Below are 18,972 nucleotides of genomic sequence, written 5' to 3' on the forward strand. Positions count from 1 at the left end.
ACAGTAATTTCAGAGCCTTGTCAACTACAGAGGGGAAAAAGTTCAGTATCCTTGTAGTCCTGAGCTCGGGCTTGATACGTCTCTGGGCAGATCCTAAGGTACGGCATCTTACAAAGATGTGCGCTTTTGGAAAAGACTTAAAGATATGTTCTGTAAACCTGGAATCTTGTAGGACTGAGTCAGAAGTAACTCAGAACTGACTTCAGCGTGAGACCAGCATCGGGTCTTTAGGAAGAGGTATCATTTATTGAGCTGAAGTGTCTCTGTTGCATTCTGTAAAGGACAAGTGAAGGCCTATTGGCTGAGCTAAGGATTTAAGAAAACAGGTATTAGGTATTTGGGTATTCAGGCCAAGATTGGCTGTGTTTGGAGTTCTTCAATCTCCAGTCTCTCTACCAGAGTATTAAATCTTTGATCTTCCTTTGTAGATTATAGTTACCTCCAGAGTAAGGCTTCTTTTTAATGTTTTTACCTAGTATTATTGGTGCTCATCAATATTAAGTTAATTGAAGACCAAAGAAATGAAACTCATGCGTTCATGTGGCTGTCAAAAGTTTTAGTAAAGTATTCCTTGGGAAAAAAATTGAAACTGTTAGGTAAAATGATAGTTTTTATTATTTGGGACACTCTGGGCCATCAGAGCCATAGATTATTTTGAATTGTTTGTGCCTTCTTTGTCCCTCTGCTGATTTGGGACCTAGGTGAGCAATGAGGAACCAGCAGGGGTAGTGGATTCGTGAACTGGTCTGTGTTCAGTTGTCTTTCTGTGTTTAGAATCAGCAACTACCACTCTGTTTCCCAGTTATAGCACTTCTCATTTTCCTTCTCTGGAAATCAATCTTTGCTTTTGTTATTTTTAAATTCAAATTTATTAATTTATTTATAAATTTAAAATTTATTAAATTTATTTATTAATAGACTTTATTTTTTATTTTTTAGATTTTATTTATTTATTTTTAGAGAGGGAAGGGGGGAGAGAGAGAGAGAGAAAGAGGAACATCAATGTGCAATTTCTGGGGGCCGTGGCCTGCAACCCAGGCATGTGCCCTGACCGGGAATTGAACCTGTGACACTTTGGTTTGCAGCCCGCGCTCAATCCATTGAGCTATGCCAGCCAGGGTGACTTTATTTTTAAGAGCAGAAAAATGAACAGAAAATACAGAGTTCCTGTACATCCCCACGCTGTTCCCCTTTTCCCCCCACTTTCTCCTATTAACATCCTACTAGTGTATTACATTTGTTACATAGTTTACTAGTTTATATTAGAGTTCATTCTTTGTATTGTACATTTTATGAGTTTTGACAAATGTAGGATAGCATGTATCCATCATCACAGTATCATACAGAATAGTTTCACTGCCTAAAAATCTCCTGCGCTTCACCTGTCCATCCCTCCCCCAGCTCCTGGCAACCACTTATTTTTCCACTCTGTATAATTTTTGCCTTTTCCAGAATGTCAGAGTTGGAATCAGATAATATGTGGCCTTTTCAGATTGCCTTTTTTCACTTAGCAATATGTATTTAACATTCCTCCGTTTTTTTTTTTGTTTTGTTTTGTTTTTTTGTCAAAGATTTTATTTATTTTTAGAGAGAGGAGAAGGGAGGAAGAAGGGGAGGGAGAGAAACATTGATGTGTGAGAGATACATTAGTAGGTTGTCAGTCAGTTGCCTCTTGCACACGTCCAACCAGGGACCTGGCCCACAACCCAGCCCTGTGCTCTGACTGGGAATCAAACCAGTGACCTGTTGGTTAGTAGGCAGGCACTCAGTCCACTGAGCCACATCAGCAAGGGCCTCCATGTTTTTATGTTGCATGATAGCTCACTTACTTTATCCCCAAGTAATGTTCCATTGAATGGATGTATCTCTGTTTGTTTACCCATTAGCCTATTGGAGGGCATCTTCGTTGCTTCTTAGTTTTGACAGTTATGAATAAAGCTGCTGTAAACATTTGTGTGCAGGTTTTTGTGTGGAATTAAGTTTTCAGTTCATTTGGGTAGTTGGCTCATATGGTAAGAGTATGTTCAGTTTTTAAAGAAACTGCCAGTCTTCCAAAGTGGCTCTACCAATTCACATTTCCACCAGCAATGAATGAGAGTTGCCATTGCTCTCTCACTGTTGCAAAATAGATAATTTAGTTTGAGTTGTCTATGCCTTGTTGCCTGCCCCTAAGCTGATAGGGGACCTTGTTGAGCAAAGAGGGACCTGGAATTGGTGGCAGTACTGGCTATGGCTGGCCTGTGTTTAGTCATCTTTCTGTATTTTGAGAATTGACAGCTACCACTTTTCCCATTTAAAATACTTTCCATTTTCTTTTAGATCTTATCTGGAAATGAAACTTTGCTTTTGTTAGACTTTTGAATAATAGATTGCTCCCCCCCCCCGCCCTTAACACACTATTTTATGATAGGTCTCCATATTCATAAGATCAGGAATGAATACATAGCTTAGGGAACCTAGAAGTCACTTTTTCTTCTAGGTCGGTGCTAGTTCTATTTCAACCAGCATTTCAAAGTTTTCCCCCACCATCCTTGCCCATTCCTGATATCATTGGGCTTCATCTCCTCCATTCCCCGCCATGGGTAAAACTTCCTCTTATTTTCTGATTCAGTGAATTATACTTAACTCTGGTAAAGTACTCATTAAACATTTTACTGAAGGAACATGGTCTACTTGTTAAATTTAAAGCTTGGCTGCTAGAGCCCTGGCCCGGTAGCTGAGTTGATTAGAGCGTTGTTTTAATACTAAGGTTGTAGTTCAAACAAAAAACAACCATAACTGCCAGGAAATCAAACACTCTGGAAGTCCGACAGCCAAGGAATTAAAGAGACATTCACCCAGACTGGTAGGAGGGGCGGAGATGGGCAGAGAAGATGTGCAGCAGCGCTGGCGGACCAGGTGGCCCCACATTTGTGTGCAGATAAACTGGGAGGAACAACTGGGGAGCGAGGCAGACTGTGCAACTCAGGGTTCCAGCGTGGGCAAAAGAAAACCTCAGAACTTCTCGCTGTAAAAATCTGTGGGGCTTGTGGTGGCAGGAGAAACTACTAGTCTCTCGAAAGCGGGGCAAGAGCAGAGGAAACATCATTGTTCCTTCTCTGGCCCCTCCTCCACATGCAGCAAACTGGGTTGCCCCGCCCTGGCAAATACCTAAGGCTCTGCCCCTTACAATGTAACAGATACACCAAGACAAAGGAATATGGCCCAAAATGAAAGAACAGATCAAAACTCCAGAAAAAGAACTAAGCAGCGAGGAGATAGCCAACCCCATCAGATGCAGACTTCAAAACACTAGTAATCAGGATGCTCACAGAAGTGGTTGAGTACAGGTGCAAAATAAAGGAAGAAGTGAAGGATATACAAAGTGAAATAAAATATATAGGAAACCAACAAGAGAAGCGAAGGAAACCAGGACTCAAAAATCAATGATTTGGAACAGAAAGAAGAAATAACATTCAACCAGGACAGAATCAAGAAACAAGAATTCAAAAAAATGAGAGGCTTAGAAACCTCTGGGACAACTTCAAGTGTTCCAACATCCAAATCATAGGGGTGCCAGAAGGAGAATAGGAAGAGCGAGAAGTTGAAAACTTATTTGAAAAAATAATGAGGGAAAACTTCCCCAATCTGGCAAAGGAAATAGAAATGTAAGTCCCGGAAGCTCAGAGAATCCCAAAGAAGTTGGACCCAAGAAGGAACACAAGACATATTGTAATTAACTTACCCAAGGTTAAAGATAAAGAGCTAATCTTAAAAGCAGCAAAAGAAAAGGAAAGATTTACTTACAAAGGAGTTTCCATAAGACTATCAGCTGATTTTTCAAAAGAAATCTTACAGGCAAGAAGGGGCTGGAAAGAAGTATTCAAAGTCATGAAAAGCAAGGACCTATATCTAAGATTATTCAGCAAAGCTATCACTTAGATTGGAAGGGCAGATAGTGCTTCCCAGATAAGGTCAAGTTAAAGGAGTTCATCATGACCAAGCCCTTATTACATGAAATGTTAAAAGGGACTTATCTAAGAAAAAGAAGATAATAAACATGAACAGTAAAATGACAGCAAACTCACAACTATCAACTGAACCTAAAAAAACAAAAACAAACTAAGCAAACAGCTAGAACAGGAACAGAATCACAGAAATGGAGATCACATGGAGGATTATCAGCAAGGAGAGGGGAGATGGGAGAATGGGGTGAAAGGTACAGGGAGTAAGAAGCATAATTGGTAGGTACAAAATGGACAGGGGGAGGTCAAGAAGTGGAAATGGAAATGGAGAAGCCAAAGAACTTACATGTGTGACCCAGGGACATGAACTAAGGGGGGTGGTTTCTGGAGGGGAGGAGGGTGCAGGGCAATAGGGGATAAAGGGGAAGAAAAAATGGGACAACTGTAACAGCATAATCAATAAAATGTATTTAAAAATAAAAATATTTTAATTTTGGGTGATTAAACTTGTTTATTTCTCAGAGGTAAAAATATTAATGTCAACCATCATCTAAAGATGTTTTGTTTTGAATCTTAAGGACTAACTGTATTATATTGCTTTAAAAATTTTTATTTGATTTGAGAGAGAGAGAGAAAAAAAACATTGATTTGCTGTTTCCCTTATTCATTCATTCATTGGTTGCTCCTTGTATGTGTTATCATCGGAGATCAGCCTCACAGCCTTGGTGTGTCAGGAAAACACTCTAATCAACTGAGCTACCTGGCCAGGGCCTGGATTATACTGCTTTTGAATGAGAGATGGCTGTGGGGATGTAAGGCTGTGTTTTGGAACATCCTAGACGTTTAGAGTTAAAATGAGCCCTGGCTGGTGTGGCTCAGTGGATGGAGTGCCAGCCTGCGAAAGATAAGATCTTCAGTTCAAGTTCCAGTCAGGGCACATGCCTGGGTTGTGGGCCAGGCACATCTGTGTTTCTCTCTCTCTCTTTCTCCCTCCCTTTTCCTCTCTCTACGAATAAATAAATACTTTTAAAATATCAGCTCTGTGGTGTTTTTACACCAAATTAATATACTTTCTGAAATATGTGATAATGATTAATATACTTTCTGAAATATCTGATACCAACCTGTGTTGTTGAAGGAATATTAAGTATCGTAATTTCTGTTTCCATAGATTATCTTGATAATGGTAATAATAAAATGGCAATTCAGCAAGCAGATAAATTATTGAAGAAGCATAAGGATCTTCATTGTGCTAAGGTAGGTTCATTTGCCCTTGACTTACTTATATTTGGTGGATTATATATTGTAATCTTTAAAGGAGAAAAATGTTTAATCTCTTCAGTAACTATGTATGTTTTTTCAGAGTACTCTCTTGATTACGTAAATGCCATGAATAGTATTTAGTTAAAAGCTCCCTATTTCTTTGGATATACCTTATCTAATTTAATTATTTTATTTCCACAGTCTTTTTAAGCAATGTTTTGCATTCTTAATATAACCAAAATAGGAAAGAATCTTGATTTGCTCATATTATTAGTAAAATAGTTTAATTGATTAACAGCCTAGGCATACCTTACAGCTTATCTTGTCCTTTCACGTTGGCTTTCTGTGGTTCATACTTCCTTTTCTGTCCTTTTCAGCCTGATTTGTCTTTTCTTTGTATCAGGTTTTAAAGGCAATTGGTTTACAGAGAACTGGAAAGCAAGAAGAAGCCTTCACCTTGGCGCAGGAGGTGGCAGCCCTGGAACCCACAGATGACAACTCGCTGCAGGCACTGACTATTCTTTACCGGGAGATGCATCGCCGTACGTTTCTTTTCATTGCTTTTAAAACTGAGCTTAAATTTTTGGATATTTCTGATTGATCTTTCTATTTGTCTGATTTACTTATCCCTCATGGTTTGAGTGGGTGACAGAGGTGAAACAGTGCATTTACCATGATTTCTGCAGACTGGGGACAGAGAGGGTAATTTGTGTGTTTCAGGACCCTTGCTTGAGTGGGAAAGAGGACTTGCGTTGCATCTGTGGCATTTTGATTTGCTAAATGCGAGAGTTAACCTCTTTTCTTTTTAACATGGAACATTTCAAATAAAGGAAAAAAACCAGAATAGCATATAAATCCCATTGTACTCATTACTCACCTTTAGCAATTATTGACACGTGGCAAATTTTATCTATGTCCCTCCCCTGCTAAATTATTTCTAAGTATATTCTAGTCTGCCATTTCATCTGTAAAGTTTTTATTGTTGATTTCTTAAATATTTTGTTATGAGATAATGTTTTTCATAATACATAGTCTAGAAGAATATATTTTATGTCACACTAGACAGTTTGATGTGGAATAATTAATATTCATGAACCTGCTGTCCAACTTAAGAAATGCAGCATTGTCCTGACCTGGTAGCTCAGTCATCTCGATACGCCAACGTTGTGGGTTCAGTGCCGAGTCAAGGCACATATAAAAAGCCACCAATGAATGCGTAAATAGCTAGAACAACAAATCAGTATTTCTCTTTCTCTTCCTCTCTCACCCTCCACCTCCCCCAACCTCAATCCGTCCCTCCTTCTCTCTCTCTCTCTCTCCAAGAATCCCCCTTCCTGTCTCTCTCTCAAAATCAATTAAAAAAAAAAAAGAGCCCTGGCTGGTGTGGCTCAGTGGATTGAGCCCCAGCCTGTGGACCAAAGGGATGCCAGTTGCATTCCCAGTAAGGGCACGCGCCTGGGTTGCCAGCCAGGTGCCCAGATGCGGGATGTGTGAGAGGCAGCCACACATTGGTGTTTCTCTCCCTTTCTTTCTCCCTCCCTGCCCCTTGAAAAATAAATAAACAAAATCTACCAAAAAGGAAATATCAATACTAAGAATGCTTCCTGTGTGTTCTTCGTCAATTTCATTTCCTTGTTTATCTCCCAAGAGGTACTTGCTATCCTGAATATTTTTTATTCTCTTGCTTTTTTAAAAATTTTTGTTTTTCTGAGTAATGAATTGTTAGTTTTGCTTCATTTTGAACTTAATATAAAAAATTAAATGCCATTAGGATTTAAGTTATACTTCAGTAATGAAAGAAAATCCTATTTCTCTTTCTCTTAGCGGAGTTAGTTACAAAACTTTATGAGGCAGCTGTGAAGAAAGTTCCCAATAGTGAGGAGTATCACTCTCACCTGTTCATGGCCTATGCCAGAGTGGGCGAATACAAGAAAATGCAACAGGTAACTTGATCTCCAGACCTCCTGGGGGCGGGGGGGTGCTGTTGTGGGGTCAGAGTCTCATGTGATTTAACTGCAGTGGTGTGTGTACTGTGCATGTGTATTGTGTGTTTCTAGAACTGAACTGTGTATTTGTGTGTGCAGATCGGCCAGTTATTTTTTTGCAGGTGTGTTTTAGAGATAAACTATTTTTCAAGTTTTAAAAAGGTTTTATTTGGGGAAATTTGATTGTTCCTCTTTTGTGGCCTAATGGTATGTATTATTTGGTTCTGGTAAGTTGGCTTCAAATTCCCCTGTCAGGTTGCTGTTGTTGTTTCAGAAAGTGGGCAGACATTCCAAAGCAAAAAATGAACAGATTATAAAAAGATTAACTTTAAAGTTCACATCTAATTTGTAATTATTGAACTGTTTGTAGCCTGATGAGATTTTAAAATCTGTCAGGGGGAAAAAAAAAGCCCCCGTTGCTTGGGGCACCTAGTTTTTCAGTCAGCAGATTTCAGGTGTTTCTTGCATCCGTGTGCAGGAGCCTCCCTGCCTCGGCCGTGTTCAGACTAGCGGTGGGTGCAGCGGGCAGCTCGGGGAGGCGAGACCTGCGCTGATCAGCCCATCACAGGTTCTGATGTCAAGCTAGTATTTTTTTTGGAACTGCTTTGTTTGTGGGTATAATGCCTTCTGAAGGGAGAGCTAGCTTTCTTGTGTTTTTATGTTGTCTTATTCTTTAAATGTCAAATTATAACAATAAATCTGGGAGGGTGGAAGAAACAATATTAATATAAGTCCTTTCTCCTTAAAATGAATGTTTTTTTGCTTCTGCAAGCTTTTAAATTGGAAGAATTTTTTTGACCCAAATACAATTCTTTGAAGAAATTCTACCATTTTATTTACCTATGAAGTGTATTCTTAGGAAAAGTATACAGAAATTATCATTTTTCTTTCAATGTAAAAAGTATATTTTAAAAAATTAACAGCACTGACATTATACATGTAAATTCTTATATTGCTTTTAATTCTAGGAATATGTTTTAAGTAAAGTTTATTAAATGCTCATTAATACTGATATAAATAAATCACAGTTCCTCTGTATGATAGACTAAAATGCAGTACCCCATCCCCCATATAGTACTGTGTGTCTTTATTTGTTGACGTAGAAAGATGTTCTAGTGTCTGTTAACTGAGAACATGATTGTAAAATGGCCTCCTCTTACCACTCCCCTCATCTCCACTCCGCCTTAGTCAAATATATCCCACTAAGGATACATGCCAAAATGTGACCAGGACACAGGGCTGTCGACACTTTGCATCCTAATTTTCATCTTCATTTCTGTTTTTTAAAAGCATATGTTAATTTCATGATCTCACATAATATATTTTGAACTATGTCTATTACACACACACATAACATAACAAAAAGGGCACGTTCATGCAATAGCAATACAAAGGTGGATTGGGAAAAAAAAGAAAAAAATCTTCCACTTGAACAGGTTTTATTTTGTATAGTTTAACTTTACATCTTGCCAGAGATACAGTTTTTCGTCTTGATTTTTGGAGACACTGCTTTGATGTGGCTTAAGTTACAATTTCTTAATATATTTTACCCGTATCTTGCTTTGCATTATTTCAGTCTCATGTGTTGAAAGAAGGGAGTACTTTGTGTTACATGTTTTAGAGTGGAATGTTTTAATTTTTATTCTGCCTTTATTGCTGTTTCTGGTAGTTACAGTTTCTTAGCTTATACGTATGTTTTTACATTTTTTTGTATGTTTATTTCGATAGTGGTATGTCGGTCTGGGGTAATAGGTATTTAACAAATTAAATGTCATATTTCATGAGGGTGAGGGTTTCTGTTTCATTCTCTGCGGAATCCTCAGCTCCTAGAATAGCATCTGCACAATAAACATTTGTTAAATAAATGAGTGATTTGCATAAACTGGTGGAGGTATTGGGAGGAAGCCAGAGCATCTGAAAACTTCAGACTTCTGCTGCCCCAAATGACATCCTCTGGCAGGTAGTTTTTAAGACCACTTTGCACGAGGAGTTTCTAGTCATTCACATGGTGATTAGATGCTCCTTTTTCCCTAAATGACAGTCCCATTCTCTGAGTCACCAGTTTACAAGCCATGTTTTTCAGACTTGTCTCTTCAAAAGCTTTCTGCATCAGCAGACTATTAGTGTCCGCAAGACAGTGGGGTGTGGGCATGAAATCTTTGTCTTTTATATTAAAAGTTCATATTAATTCTATATCCTATTCCTTTTTACTTCTGCATGTCATTATAAAAATGTTTTCTTTCCCCAGACTATCAAGTAACATCAACACTTTACATTTCATTCCTCCTGAGTTTGGTGTTGGGAGGAGGGACCTCAAACCATCGTAGACTCGCCTGCCACCCTGCTTTGTCTCCAGGTCGCCTGGGTCTCCCTCCGCAGCGCCTCTGGGGTCTCTCTTCTGTTTGATCTGCCTCACCCCTTCTTCCTAGTTTCTTTCTTCACTGCCAGGATACTCTTCCTAGGAGAGGATGCGACACACATTACTCCTTTGGGCTCCCTTTCGAGTGCCTTACCACGAAGGTCCCTCAGTCCACCCTTCAGTCCTTTTCTGTCCTACTCAGTCCTGTGTAAGCCAGACGTGCTGCTTGTTCTTGTCAGCATGTTCTCTAAGGTTTTTATTCAGACTCGTTCTGCTCCTGCCTGGAATTGATTCACTCACCTATTCTGCGCCACCCCCCCCCCCAACATTTGTATTCGTGTATGCCTCCTTACCCCCCATCTTTGCCCATTGACGTTGTGTTTGACTTTCAGGGTGCATCTGAAAGACTGCTACTTTGGAAAAGGCTTTACTGACAAAATTCCCTTCCCCGACTTTCCCTTAAAGAAAGAAGAAAGGAATAAGCACACTTAACCTTCCCTTCCTTAGAAACACCCAGTACGGTGTTTTTGTATATGGCGTTTATGTTTATTGCCAAGTGTATTTTAGTCATTCGTGTATCTGTCTTTTCTTTCCCTAGCTTTTAAGTGCTTTTGGGACCAGGGCACAATCTTTGTATCCTTGGCAGAAATAGGCTTTTCCTGCCCTGACCGGCATGGCTCAGTTGGTTGGGCATCATCCTGCAAAGTGAAAGGTTGCTGGTTTGTATACCAGTCAGGGCACATGACTGGGTTGCAGGCCTGGTTCCCCGTTGGGGTGCTTGGGAGAAGCACCTGATCAATGTTTCTCTCCTCTTTCTACTATGTTACCCTCTGTCTAAAATATATAAATAAAATCTTTTAAAAAAAGCAATAGGTATTTCCTTCCACTTAACAGAGTCTCCATGAAATTTTTTAAACTACATTGAAGATAGGCAAAAGATTAAAAAAAAAGTAACTATGATAATTAGCTGACAGAGTTTATAGTATTGATTTCTAGTTGGCTAATTGTGGATAGGTTCTCAGTTATGTATGAACAGATCTGTTTTGCTCTTTGTTGCCTTGTCCCTGCTTTTAAGTGTTTGTATATTGTACATTTCACAACGAAAGAGTTCAGTTCTAATTATTGGTATCTTGAAAGACCCTGATTCTTTTCCTTACCTAAGAAATTTTTGAATTATGTGAGTAATCTTTTCTAACGTTGAAGTTTAACTGTACTGTTTGCATTTCTTTGTTTATTTGTTTAACTGGTTAGTGTGATATCTTCAGTAAAGTTTGTTTACTGGTGTACATTCATAACCTAAATTTTGTGTTTGCTTTGGTATTCTATTGGGACTATATTGGATTGCAGTATTTTTAGAAATACTGGTTAAAAAAAAATTTTTTTTTTACTTATTTGTTGGTGTTAGAGAGAGAGGAAGGGAGATAGAGAGATGTTGATTTGTTATTCAATTTACTTATGCATTCATTGGTCGATTGTTGTATGTGCCCCGATTGGGGATCGAACCTGCAACCTTGGCTTATCTGGATGACACTCTAACTGAGCTACCCAGCTGGCTAGAAATCCTGGGTTTTAATTTGAGAAAATCTGTTTCAAAGGTGAAATATTCCTGATATAAAAATTCATGTTTGTGATGACCTCTATTGCTAGCCAATAGAGAATACCCATTAAGTCACTCGGCATTTACCGTAACTGGGATATGTAAACGTGTTGCTGTTCTCCTAGGAAACTTTTTGCCACATATCTAGATCATTAATTGTCCTCTTTATAATCTTTTCTAAATTATTTATGGCTCTCTTTCAGGCTGGCATGACTCTATATAAGATTGTCCCCAAAAACCCTTACTACTTTTGGTCTGTGATGAGCTTAATTATGCAAGTGAGTATGGCATTCAGAATGGAATTGAGATTTGTTTTTATTTTTGTAAATAGTTATTGTCCTTAATGTGTCTTATGAACGTCTGGGTAATGTGCTGCAGCATGTGCCAAACAGGGACTTTACATGGCATCAGCTGACTTTCTGAGTTGGGAAGTTTTGGTCTTCTTTACGAGTTGCTATATTGGTTTACCTGTGTGCAGCACAGACCATATTTTCCCTGAACATTAGATCTATCACTGGGGTACGAGCCCTGAAATGTTGGATGTTTTGACTTGAGGTTTGTCTTTAAGACAATATTGTTAGTCATGACACAGGTTATTGAGCTAGGTGACCTTGTTTTATCGCTTCTGCTTTCTGAGCCTCTGCTTGCTCTTTTACTAAATGGAGATGCTCATCTCCCAGAGCTGCTGTAGAACTGAAATGAGAGACTATATAGGCGGGGGCGGGGGGGAGCGGGGTAGGAATTCAAATGGAGCATTAGCAAACAGAGAGGCTCTAGGTTTAGACACGTCTGTGTTCAAATATTGCCTTCACATGTTTTGAAGAGTGGAGAATCTCCTAACATTTTTTTATCTATAATATAAGCATAGTAGCTACCCTGAGAGGTTGTTTACAAGGGTAAATGAGGTCTGAGTAGAATCTAGCAGTGTTAAAATTATTAATACCATGCATTGATTTTAATTATCTAAGCTAATTGTAGCTAACAGTAAGCTGTATAAATAGCTGGCATTTACCTTTTTATATGTGAACATCTCAAAAAAATAGCCGAAAAGCTTTTCTCTTCAGACACTCGATGATACCCTTTGTGTATAGAATACAGCATAGGCATACCTTCCTTTTTACATGTTCCTAGAAAAATTTATGAATAATCTATTTAAAAGTTAGGTCATATTGTGTAAACTCAGCATTTCAAGACTACATAGGATAACGAATTTTTAATAGAGAAATCTTTTATAAAACAAACCACTCTAATGTATTTTCTTGGCAGGTTCAAATTGATATAGTAGAATGATCATTATGTACTGGAGTCATAGTAATGGTCAGCATGATATAAGTAGCGGAAGCAGGGAAAATTTAGAATGAAATATTTATTTTTTTCTCTTCTAGTCTATATCGGCACAGGATGAAAACCTCTCAAAAACTATGTTTCTGCCCCTTGCTGAGAGAATGGTAGAAAAAATGGTGAAAGAGGACAAGATAGAAGCGGAGGCTGAAGTGAGTAATTTAAGCCCTACTTTTATAGTTACATGGTTGTGAAATTGCTACAATTTTATGTTACAATATTACGGACTGTTGCTTTATTCCAGTTAGAGAGGTGGCTTCTCACTCTTGCCCTTTGTGTAAATGTGAAGCTTTGGAAGCTCCCAGCCTTAATGTAATAAACATGGAGCTGTTTCAGCAAGGATTCTTGCCTGAGGTGTATATAGATAAGGAAGATTCTGTTGTCTGATTCTTATTGTCAATTACATCTCACTTGAAAATAGCATTCTTTTCTATTAGATAACTTTTAAAAAATATACACGACTATTAAAAACTTAAAAAAATATTTTCCCTTTTTAATTTTTAAATTAAAGTTGACATTCAATATTATTATTTTATAAAGATTTTATTTTTTTATTTTTTAGAGAGAAGGAAAGGGAGGGAGAGAAAGAAACATTGATGCCTGAGAGAAACTTAGATCAGTTGCTTCTCATACACCCCTAAACTGGGGTCTAGCCTGCCACCCAGGCATGTGCCCTGACCTGGAATTGAAACGGTGACCTTTCACTTTGCAGGACGACACCCAACCCACTGAGCCACACTGGTCAGGGCTCAGTGTTATTTTATGTTAGTTGCAGGTGTACTGCGTAGTGGTTAGACATTTATATAATTTATGAAGTTATCCCTTGGTAAGTTTAGTACCTACCCAGCACCATATGTAGTTGTTACAATATTTTTTACTCTATTCCCTGTGCTGTACTTTACATCCCCATGACTGTATTTTTGTTACTGAAAAGTTTCAGTGGTTGCACTTGTTTGCTTTTCTGTAAGGTCGAACTTTATTATATGATCCTGGAGCGTTTGGGAAAGTACCAGGAAGCCTTGGATGTCATCAGGGGAAAATTAGGAGGTAATTTTGAAAGTTTTCTTAAAGTATTTTTTCCTGTTTAAACACAAAAAATGTTTATTGTGGAAAATTTCTTCCTCATACAGAAACATAAAGATATAAAGCCATAAAAAATCACTTGTGACTATTTTATGTTCACCCAGACTTTTCTGTGTTGCACATTTATTTTAAAAATATTTTTTAAATTGAATTTGTTGGGGTGACATTGATTAACAAAATTATATAGATTTTAGGTGTACAGTTCTGTGATGTATCATCTGTGTGTTGTGTTGTGTGTTCACCACCCCGAGTCAGGTCTCCTTCCGTTTCTGTTTATCCTCCTTTTACCTCCCCACCCACTTCCCCGGGGGTAATAACCATACTGTTGTCTTTGTCTATAAGGTTTTTTAAAAAATATTTTTTAATTGAAAGTAATTCAGGGATTCATCCAATTCAAGGAATGTGAAAGGTTCTACCCTCTGCCCTCTGGATTCTTCTCCAGGCAGTTGTTCTGTATATTCTTCTAAAAATACATCCCCTCCCCACCTTCCTGTTTTTTAAACCACAAATGACAGCATGCTGTACCTGACCCATGGAAGAATCTTATTCAGTTAATACAGTGTTTTCCTTAAACTATTTTTTTCTTTAAGATTTAGAATGTCAGTGCCTCTAGTTATGATTGCTGCTCTGGTACAAATATTCTTTGTTCACCTGCCTGACCTATGAAGGCATTTGAGTTTGGGGCCTTTGCTCTGTATACTCAGGTAGCCATTGTTTGGTTTTTAACTTAGCACTGAGTCTTAGAGACACACCTCACTAGGTCACTCTTGAACGACAGCCCAGTGTCCCCTCCAGTAAATGCAGGGAGTTTAATTAACTAGTCCTTGATGGACATTAAGGCTCTTTGCAAGGAACATCTTTGCTAAAACCTGATCGCCCCTAGGAGGCCACACTGCGCATCCCCACCCGCTTCGCTTATTGTCAGTGCGCCAGAGGGCCTGTCTGCACGCTTACCAACCCGAATTAAACTTCTTATGTTTTTCCACCTGAGATAAAACGTGTCTTAGACTTTTTAATTTAATTATGGGAGAGGATAATGATTTTTCATTTAAAAGTCATTAATTTTTTTCTCTTCTCTGAACTGCTTTTCCTTATCCTTTTTATATTTCTAAAAATTTGATTACGCTTACTGATTTGCAAGAGCACTTTTACATGTTAAAAAAGTTCTCTCTTTTCCATTGCCGTGAAGATACTTCTCTTTTTGTTGAAACCCTGATTTGTACAAAGTTCCTAGGCTGGCTAAACCATACCCCTATTTTGGACCTTTATGACAAAGATTTTTCATTCCTAACTATTTAAACGTTTGGTGATTTTCTCAGGAGACATTATTGGAAATGCCATTATTGCTTCATTAAACCTGTTTTTTAAATTGTGCCTTTACAGTAATAGGGGGTAACTAATTGTAGATGAGTAACCCCAGATCTTTTATTTAGTAGTCTTTAAAAATCTTTGTTTCATACAAGTATGTACTATACATCCTTTACTAGACTGTGAACAGTCATAAAACTGTGCACAGTTAACTACCCTAATTATATAAAGCACAGGAGGAGTTTTTTTAAACTTCAGCCTTCTTGTAGATGAGTACAAGTCAGACTTTCTGCTTTTACTTGTCTAGATTCTAGTTCTACAATATGTGTGGTTAAAATTTAGATTCTCTGTAGGAAATTCATAATGTGCTTGTCAGTGTCCTTAATCTGCAAACCTGTCTGAAAAGGACAGGGCAGATTTAGTTCAGTCAGAAATACAGTCCTAGCTTTTCTGCTCTCAGCTGTTGGGAAAGAGTTGGATTCATCTCTGTTTTTTATCTTCCCCCTGGTGTCTCTTGTCACCTGCTCATTCCATTCTAGTCCAAGCTTGTTTGATGTTTTGGAACTGTATGGCTGGGAAGTCTGTCTGTGGGCTAAATATACCTGTCCTTAGATTCTGCTGGGATTTTATAAATGTGTCCCACATACTGGAGCCTAAACTCAATGCATTCTGGATGTATATTTCACAGAAAAAAAAATATTGTTAAAGTTTAATATCAGAAATAGATTTTTTCTTTTTAGAGTTTATTTATTTACTTTTAGAGAAAGGGAGAGGGAGGGAGAAAGGGAAGGAGAGAAATATCAATGTGTGGTTGCCTCTTACCCACCCCATACTGGGGACCTGGCCCACAACCCAGGCATGTGCCCTGACTAGGAATCGAACCAGCGACCCTTTGGTTCACAGGCCAGCACTCAATTTACTGAGCCACACCAGCCAGGGCAGAAATGTACTTTTTGTTTTCAGCAAAATAATTTTTAGTAAGATAGTAGTTTGTGTGTAATAGTGGCTCAATTTTCTAAGAGAGGGAATAAGAAAATGTGGTATTTTCCTTCTTGTCTTTGGGCTTTATGTTGGTTTCTGAGCAGAAATGAAACTAGCTTACCAACTACTATAACTTTTAATTGTAGAGAAGTTGACCAGTGAGATTCAGAGTCGGGAAAATAAATGCATGGCTATGTACAAGAAGCTGAGCAGGTGGCCAGAGTGCAATGCCCTTTCCCGGCGCCTCTTACTGAAAAAGTGAGTAGATACTCTTTTTTGGACTAGACTCTGGAGTGGGGCTTTTAGATGTCATCACTGATATGTTCTGTCTATGGGATTTCTGGGCATAAAGTAAAATCTTTTAGTAGTGTGTCCTGGATATTTTTAGTTTTTGATGAACCATCATCTTTTAACGGACTTAGTAGGTCTTTAGAAGGAACCCTGAAAATCATTTAACAAATTTGGTATTCAGTATTGGTCTAAAGGAGAGACCCTCTCCCTCCATTTAGGAAGTGCTAATGTGGGGAGTTTTCTATGAAGAATTTTAGTTTTCTAGCCCTGGTCATTTCATTGAAGGAAAGAGTAGTCTCTTAAAAGTTTTTTCTTTGAAATTGCCTCTGGAGTGCTGTCCTTTTGGGGCTGCAGAGAAAATCCAGAGGGAGGGGCTCTCTTAGTAAAGTATAAAATGTAACTTAAAAAATAAGTTGAGTATCTTGCTTTCTAAGGCAGATGTGTCACAACTTGGGTTTAATCCCGTGTGCACCATTCAATCTGATTTTAGCTCAGATGACTGGCAGTTCTATCTGACTTACTTCGATTCTGTCTTTCGACTGATTGAAGAGGCCTGGACTCCTCCTGCTGAAGGTGAACAGTAAGTTGTCTTCTTTTCAGAGTTACAGTATCACTTTTGTTGTTGTTTTGTATTATAACTTTTTCCTTTTATTTTACAATGGCATCACCTAATATGTTGTAGCAAAAGAATTTCATTATAAGCTTTTATTGAATTCTCTTTTCTGGTTTCAGTAATTTATCCCTTTCAAAGTAAGATTTTTTTTCCTCTTTTTAAAACAATTACAAAGTAAAAATTATTCCAAAAATTTTCCACTCTTTTTTTTAGGAACCAGGTAGAGGTAGTTAATCACTCTGCATTAATGATTGCCAAAATTGGGAGTAATCAGATGCCATGTTACCTACCAGAAAATGCTTATAGCTCTTTCCTCCCCATTTGTATTGTTTTATAATGATCAAATGCTTTTTGTTTAATTAATTAATTAATTGTTCAGTTACAGTTGTTCCCATTCCCCCCCCCCCCGTTACTCTGCCCTTTTTTCTTATTTTTAAATTTGTTTTTACAAATAAGTTGGGTTTGACTTTAATTTTGGAATGGACAATAGAGGCACAAAATACCTTTTTTGTGTGTTTATACCCAGCTCTTTAGAAGGAGAAGTACATTATTCTGCAGAAGAAGCTGTGAGGTTTATAGAAGATCGAATAACGGAAGAATCTAAAAGCTCTCGCCATCTTCGGGGACCACATCTAGCTAAACTGGAGCTGATTAGACGTTTGCGACATCAAGGTTTTAATGATGAGTACAAACTGGGTAAGAAACTGTAGAGATAGTTGGGAGCCCTGGAGAAGATACAGGCATGCTCTCTGTCCTCAAGTTCATTATCTGAGGCCTGCAATGACAGAGTTGTGTGTGAGAGGCAAATGTCTTTATAACCTGAAAATATTTGCTAATGAGTGGACCACTTATAAAGTTAGCCCTCAGTCTCTCCCTAGCCCATCAGAGTCGTCTTTGTCAGACGTTTTTTTGCTGACCCATAGTAATGTCAAAATCAATTTCAAAGTAAAGTAGCCAGTTTTGTAAAAAGTTTCAGGATTTCATGAAGTGGATAAAAGGTTTCTTAAAAATCTGCTCCCAGCACTCACACTGATAAAAGAAAGAAAATCTAGAGTTCCGGGCAAGATGGAGGCGTAGGTAGAAACCCTTTGCTTCCTCCTACAACCAAAAGGAGGATAACAACCAGCCTAAAAACAATAAACAACCAGAAGTGCCAGAAAATCAAACTGCATGGAACTCTGACAACCAAGGAATTAAAGAAACAGTCAACTGGACCAACCAGCCCAGTAGGAGGAGGATGGGCAGCCAAGCAGACAGAGAACTGCAAGGCAACGCACCATACGGGTGGGGCTGGCTGAACGGGAAACTGAGACTCAGAGCTGGCTGTGGACTACCGCAGTGGCCCCAGTGGGAGGGAGAAACTCCCAGTCTCACACAGGAGTTTGTTGGAAGTGGGGCTAGAGCCCAGCAAGCAAACTGCATTGTTCCCTCTCTGACCCCTCCCCAACAGGCAGCGCGCTTCAGCGCAGCAAAGAGGGTTGCCCTGCCCCCTTACAATGTAACAGGTATGCGGAGTCAAAGAAATATGGTCCAGCTGAAAGAACAGAGCAAAACTCCAGAAAAAGAACTGAGTGATGAGGAAATAGCCAGCCTATCTGATACAGAGTTCAAAACATTGATAATCAGGAAGCTCACAGAATTGATTGAGCTCGGTTGCAAAATGAAAGAACAAATGAAGGATACCCAAAGTGAAATAAAGCAGAATATTCAGGGAACCAACAGTGACAGGAGGAAACCAGGACTCAAATCAACGATTTGTAACAAAAAGAAGAAATAAACATCTAACTGGAACAGAATGAAGAAACGGGAATTCAAAAAAAAAAAATGAAGACTTAGGAGCCTCTGGGACAACTTTAAATGTTCCAGTATCCAAATTATAGGGGTGCCAGAAGGAGAACAAGAACAAGAAATTGAAAACTCATTTGAAAAAATAATGAAGGAAAACTTCCCCAATCTGGCAAAGGAAATAGACTTCCAGGCAGTCTAGGAAGCTCAGAGAGTCCCAAAGAAGTTGGACCCAAGGAGGAGCACACCAAGACATGTCATCGTTAAGTTACCCAAGATTAAAGATAAAGAGAGAAAAGCAGCAAGAGGAAAGAAGAGAGTTACCTACAAAGGAGTTCCCATAAGGCTATTAGCTGATTGCTCAAAAGAAACCTTACAGGCAAGAAGGGGCTGGAAAGAAGTATTCAAAGTCATGAAAAGCA

General features: G+C 38.5%; 1 protein-coding gene across 2 annotated transcripts in view; it reads left to right on the forward strand.

Annotated features, from left to right (window-relative positions):
• NAA25 (N-alpha-acetyltransferase 25, NatB auxiliary subunit) overlaps positions 1-18,972 on the forward strand; it is a 57,363-nt gene that overhangs the window by 6,141 nt on the left and 32,250 nt on the right. For both annotated transcript variants that reach the window (XM_045841405.1, XM_045841415.1), the window contains exons 2-10: positions 5,116-5,201; positions 5,611-5,749; positions 7,032-7,150; positions 11,352-11,426; positions 12,534-12,641; positions 13,458-13,536; positions 16,008-16,119; positions 16,643-16,732; positions 17,292-17,461. In XM_045841405.1, coding sequence (XP_045697361.1) covers positions 5,116-5,201; positions 5,611-5,749; positions 7,032-7,150; positions 11,352-11,426; positions 12,534-12,641; positions 13,458-13,536; positions 16,008-16,119; positions 16,643-16,732; positions 17,292-17,461 — 978 coding nt within the window. The remainder of the gene's footprint in view (positions 1-5,115; positions 5,202-5,610; positions 5,750-7,031; positions 7,151-11,351; positions 11,427-12,533; positions 12,642-13,457; positions 13,537-16,007; positions 16,120-16,642; positions 16,733-17,291; positions 17,462-18,972) is intronic.

Source organism: Phyllostomus hastatus, unplaced genomic scaffold (assembly GCF_019186645.2).
Source record: "Phyllostomus hastatus isolate PE091 unplaced genomic scaffold, TTU_PhHast_1.1 phas_contig_1162, whole genome shotgun sequence".
NCBI lineage: Eukaryota > Metazoa > Chordata > Mammalia > Chiroptera > Phyllostomidae > Phyllostomus > Phyllostomus hastatus.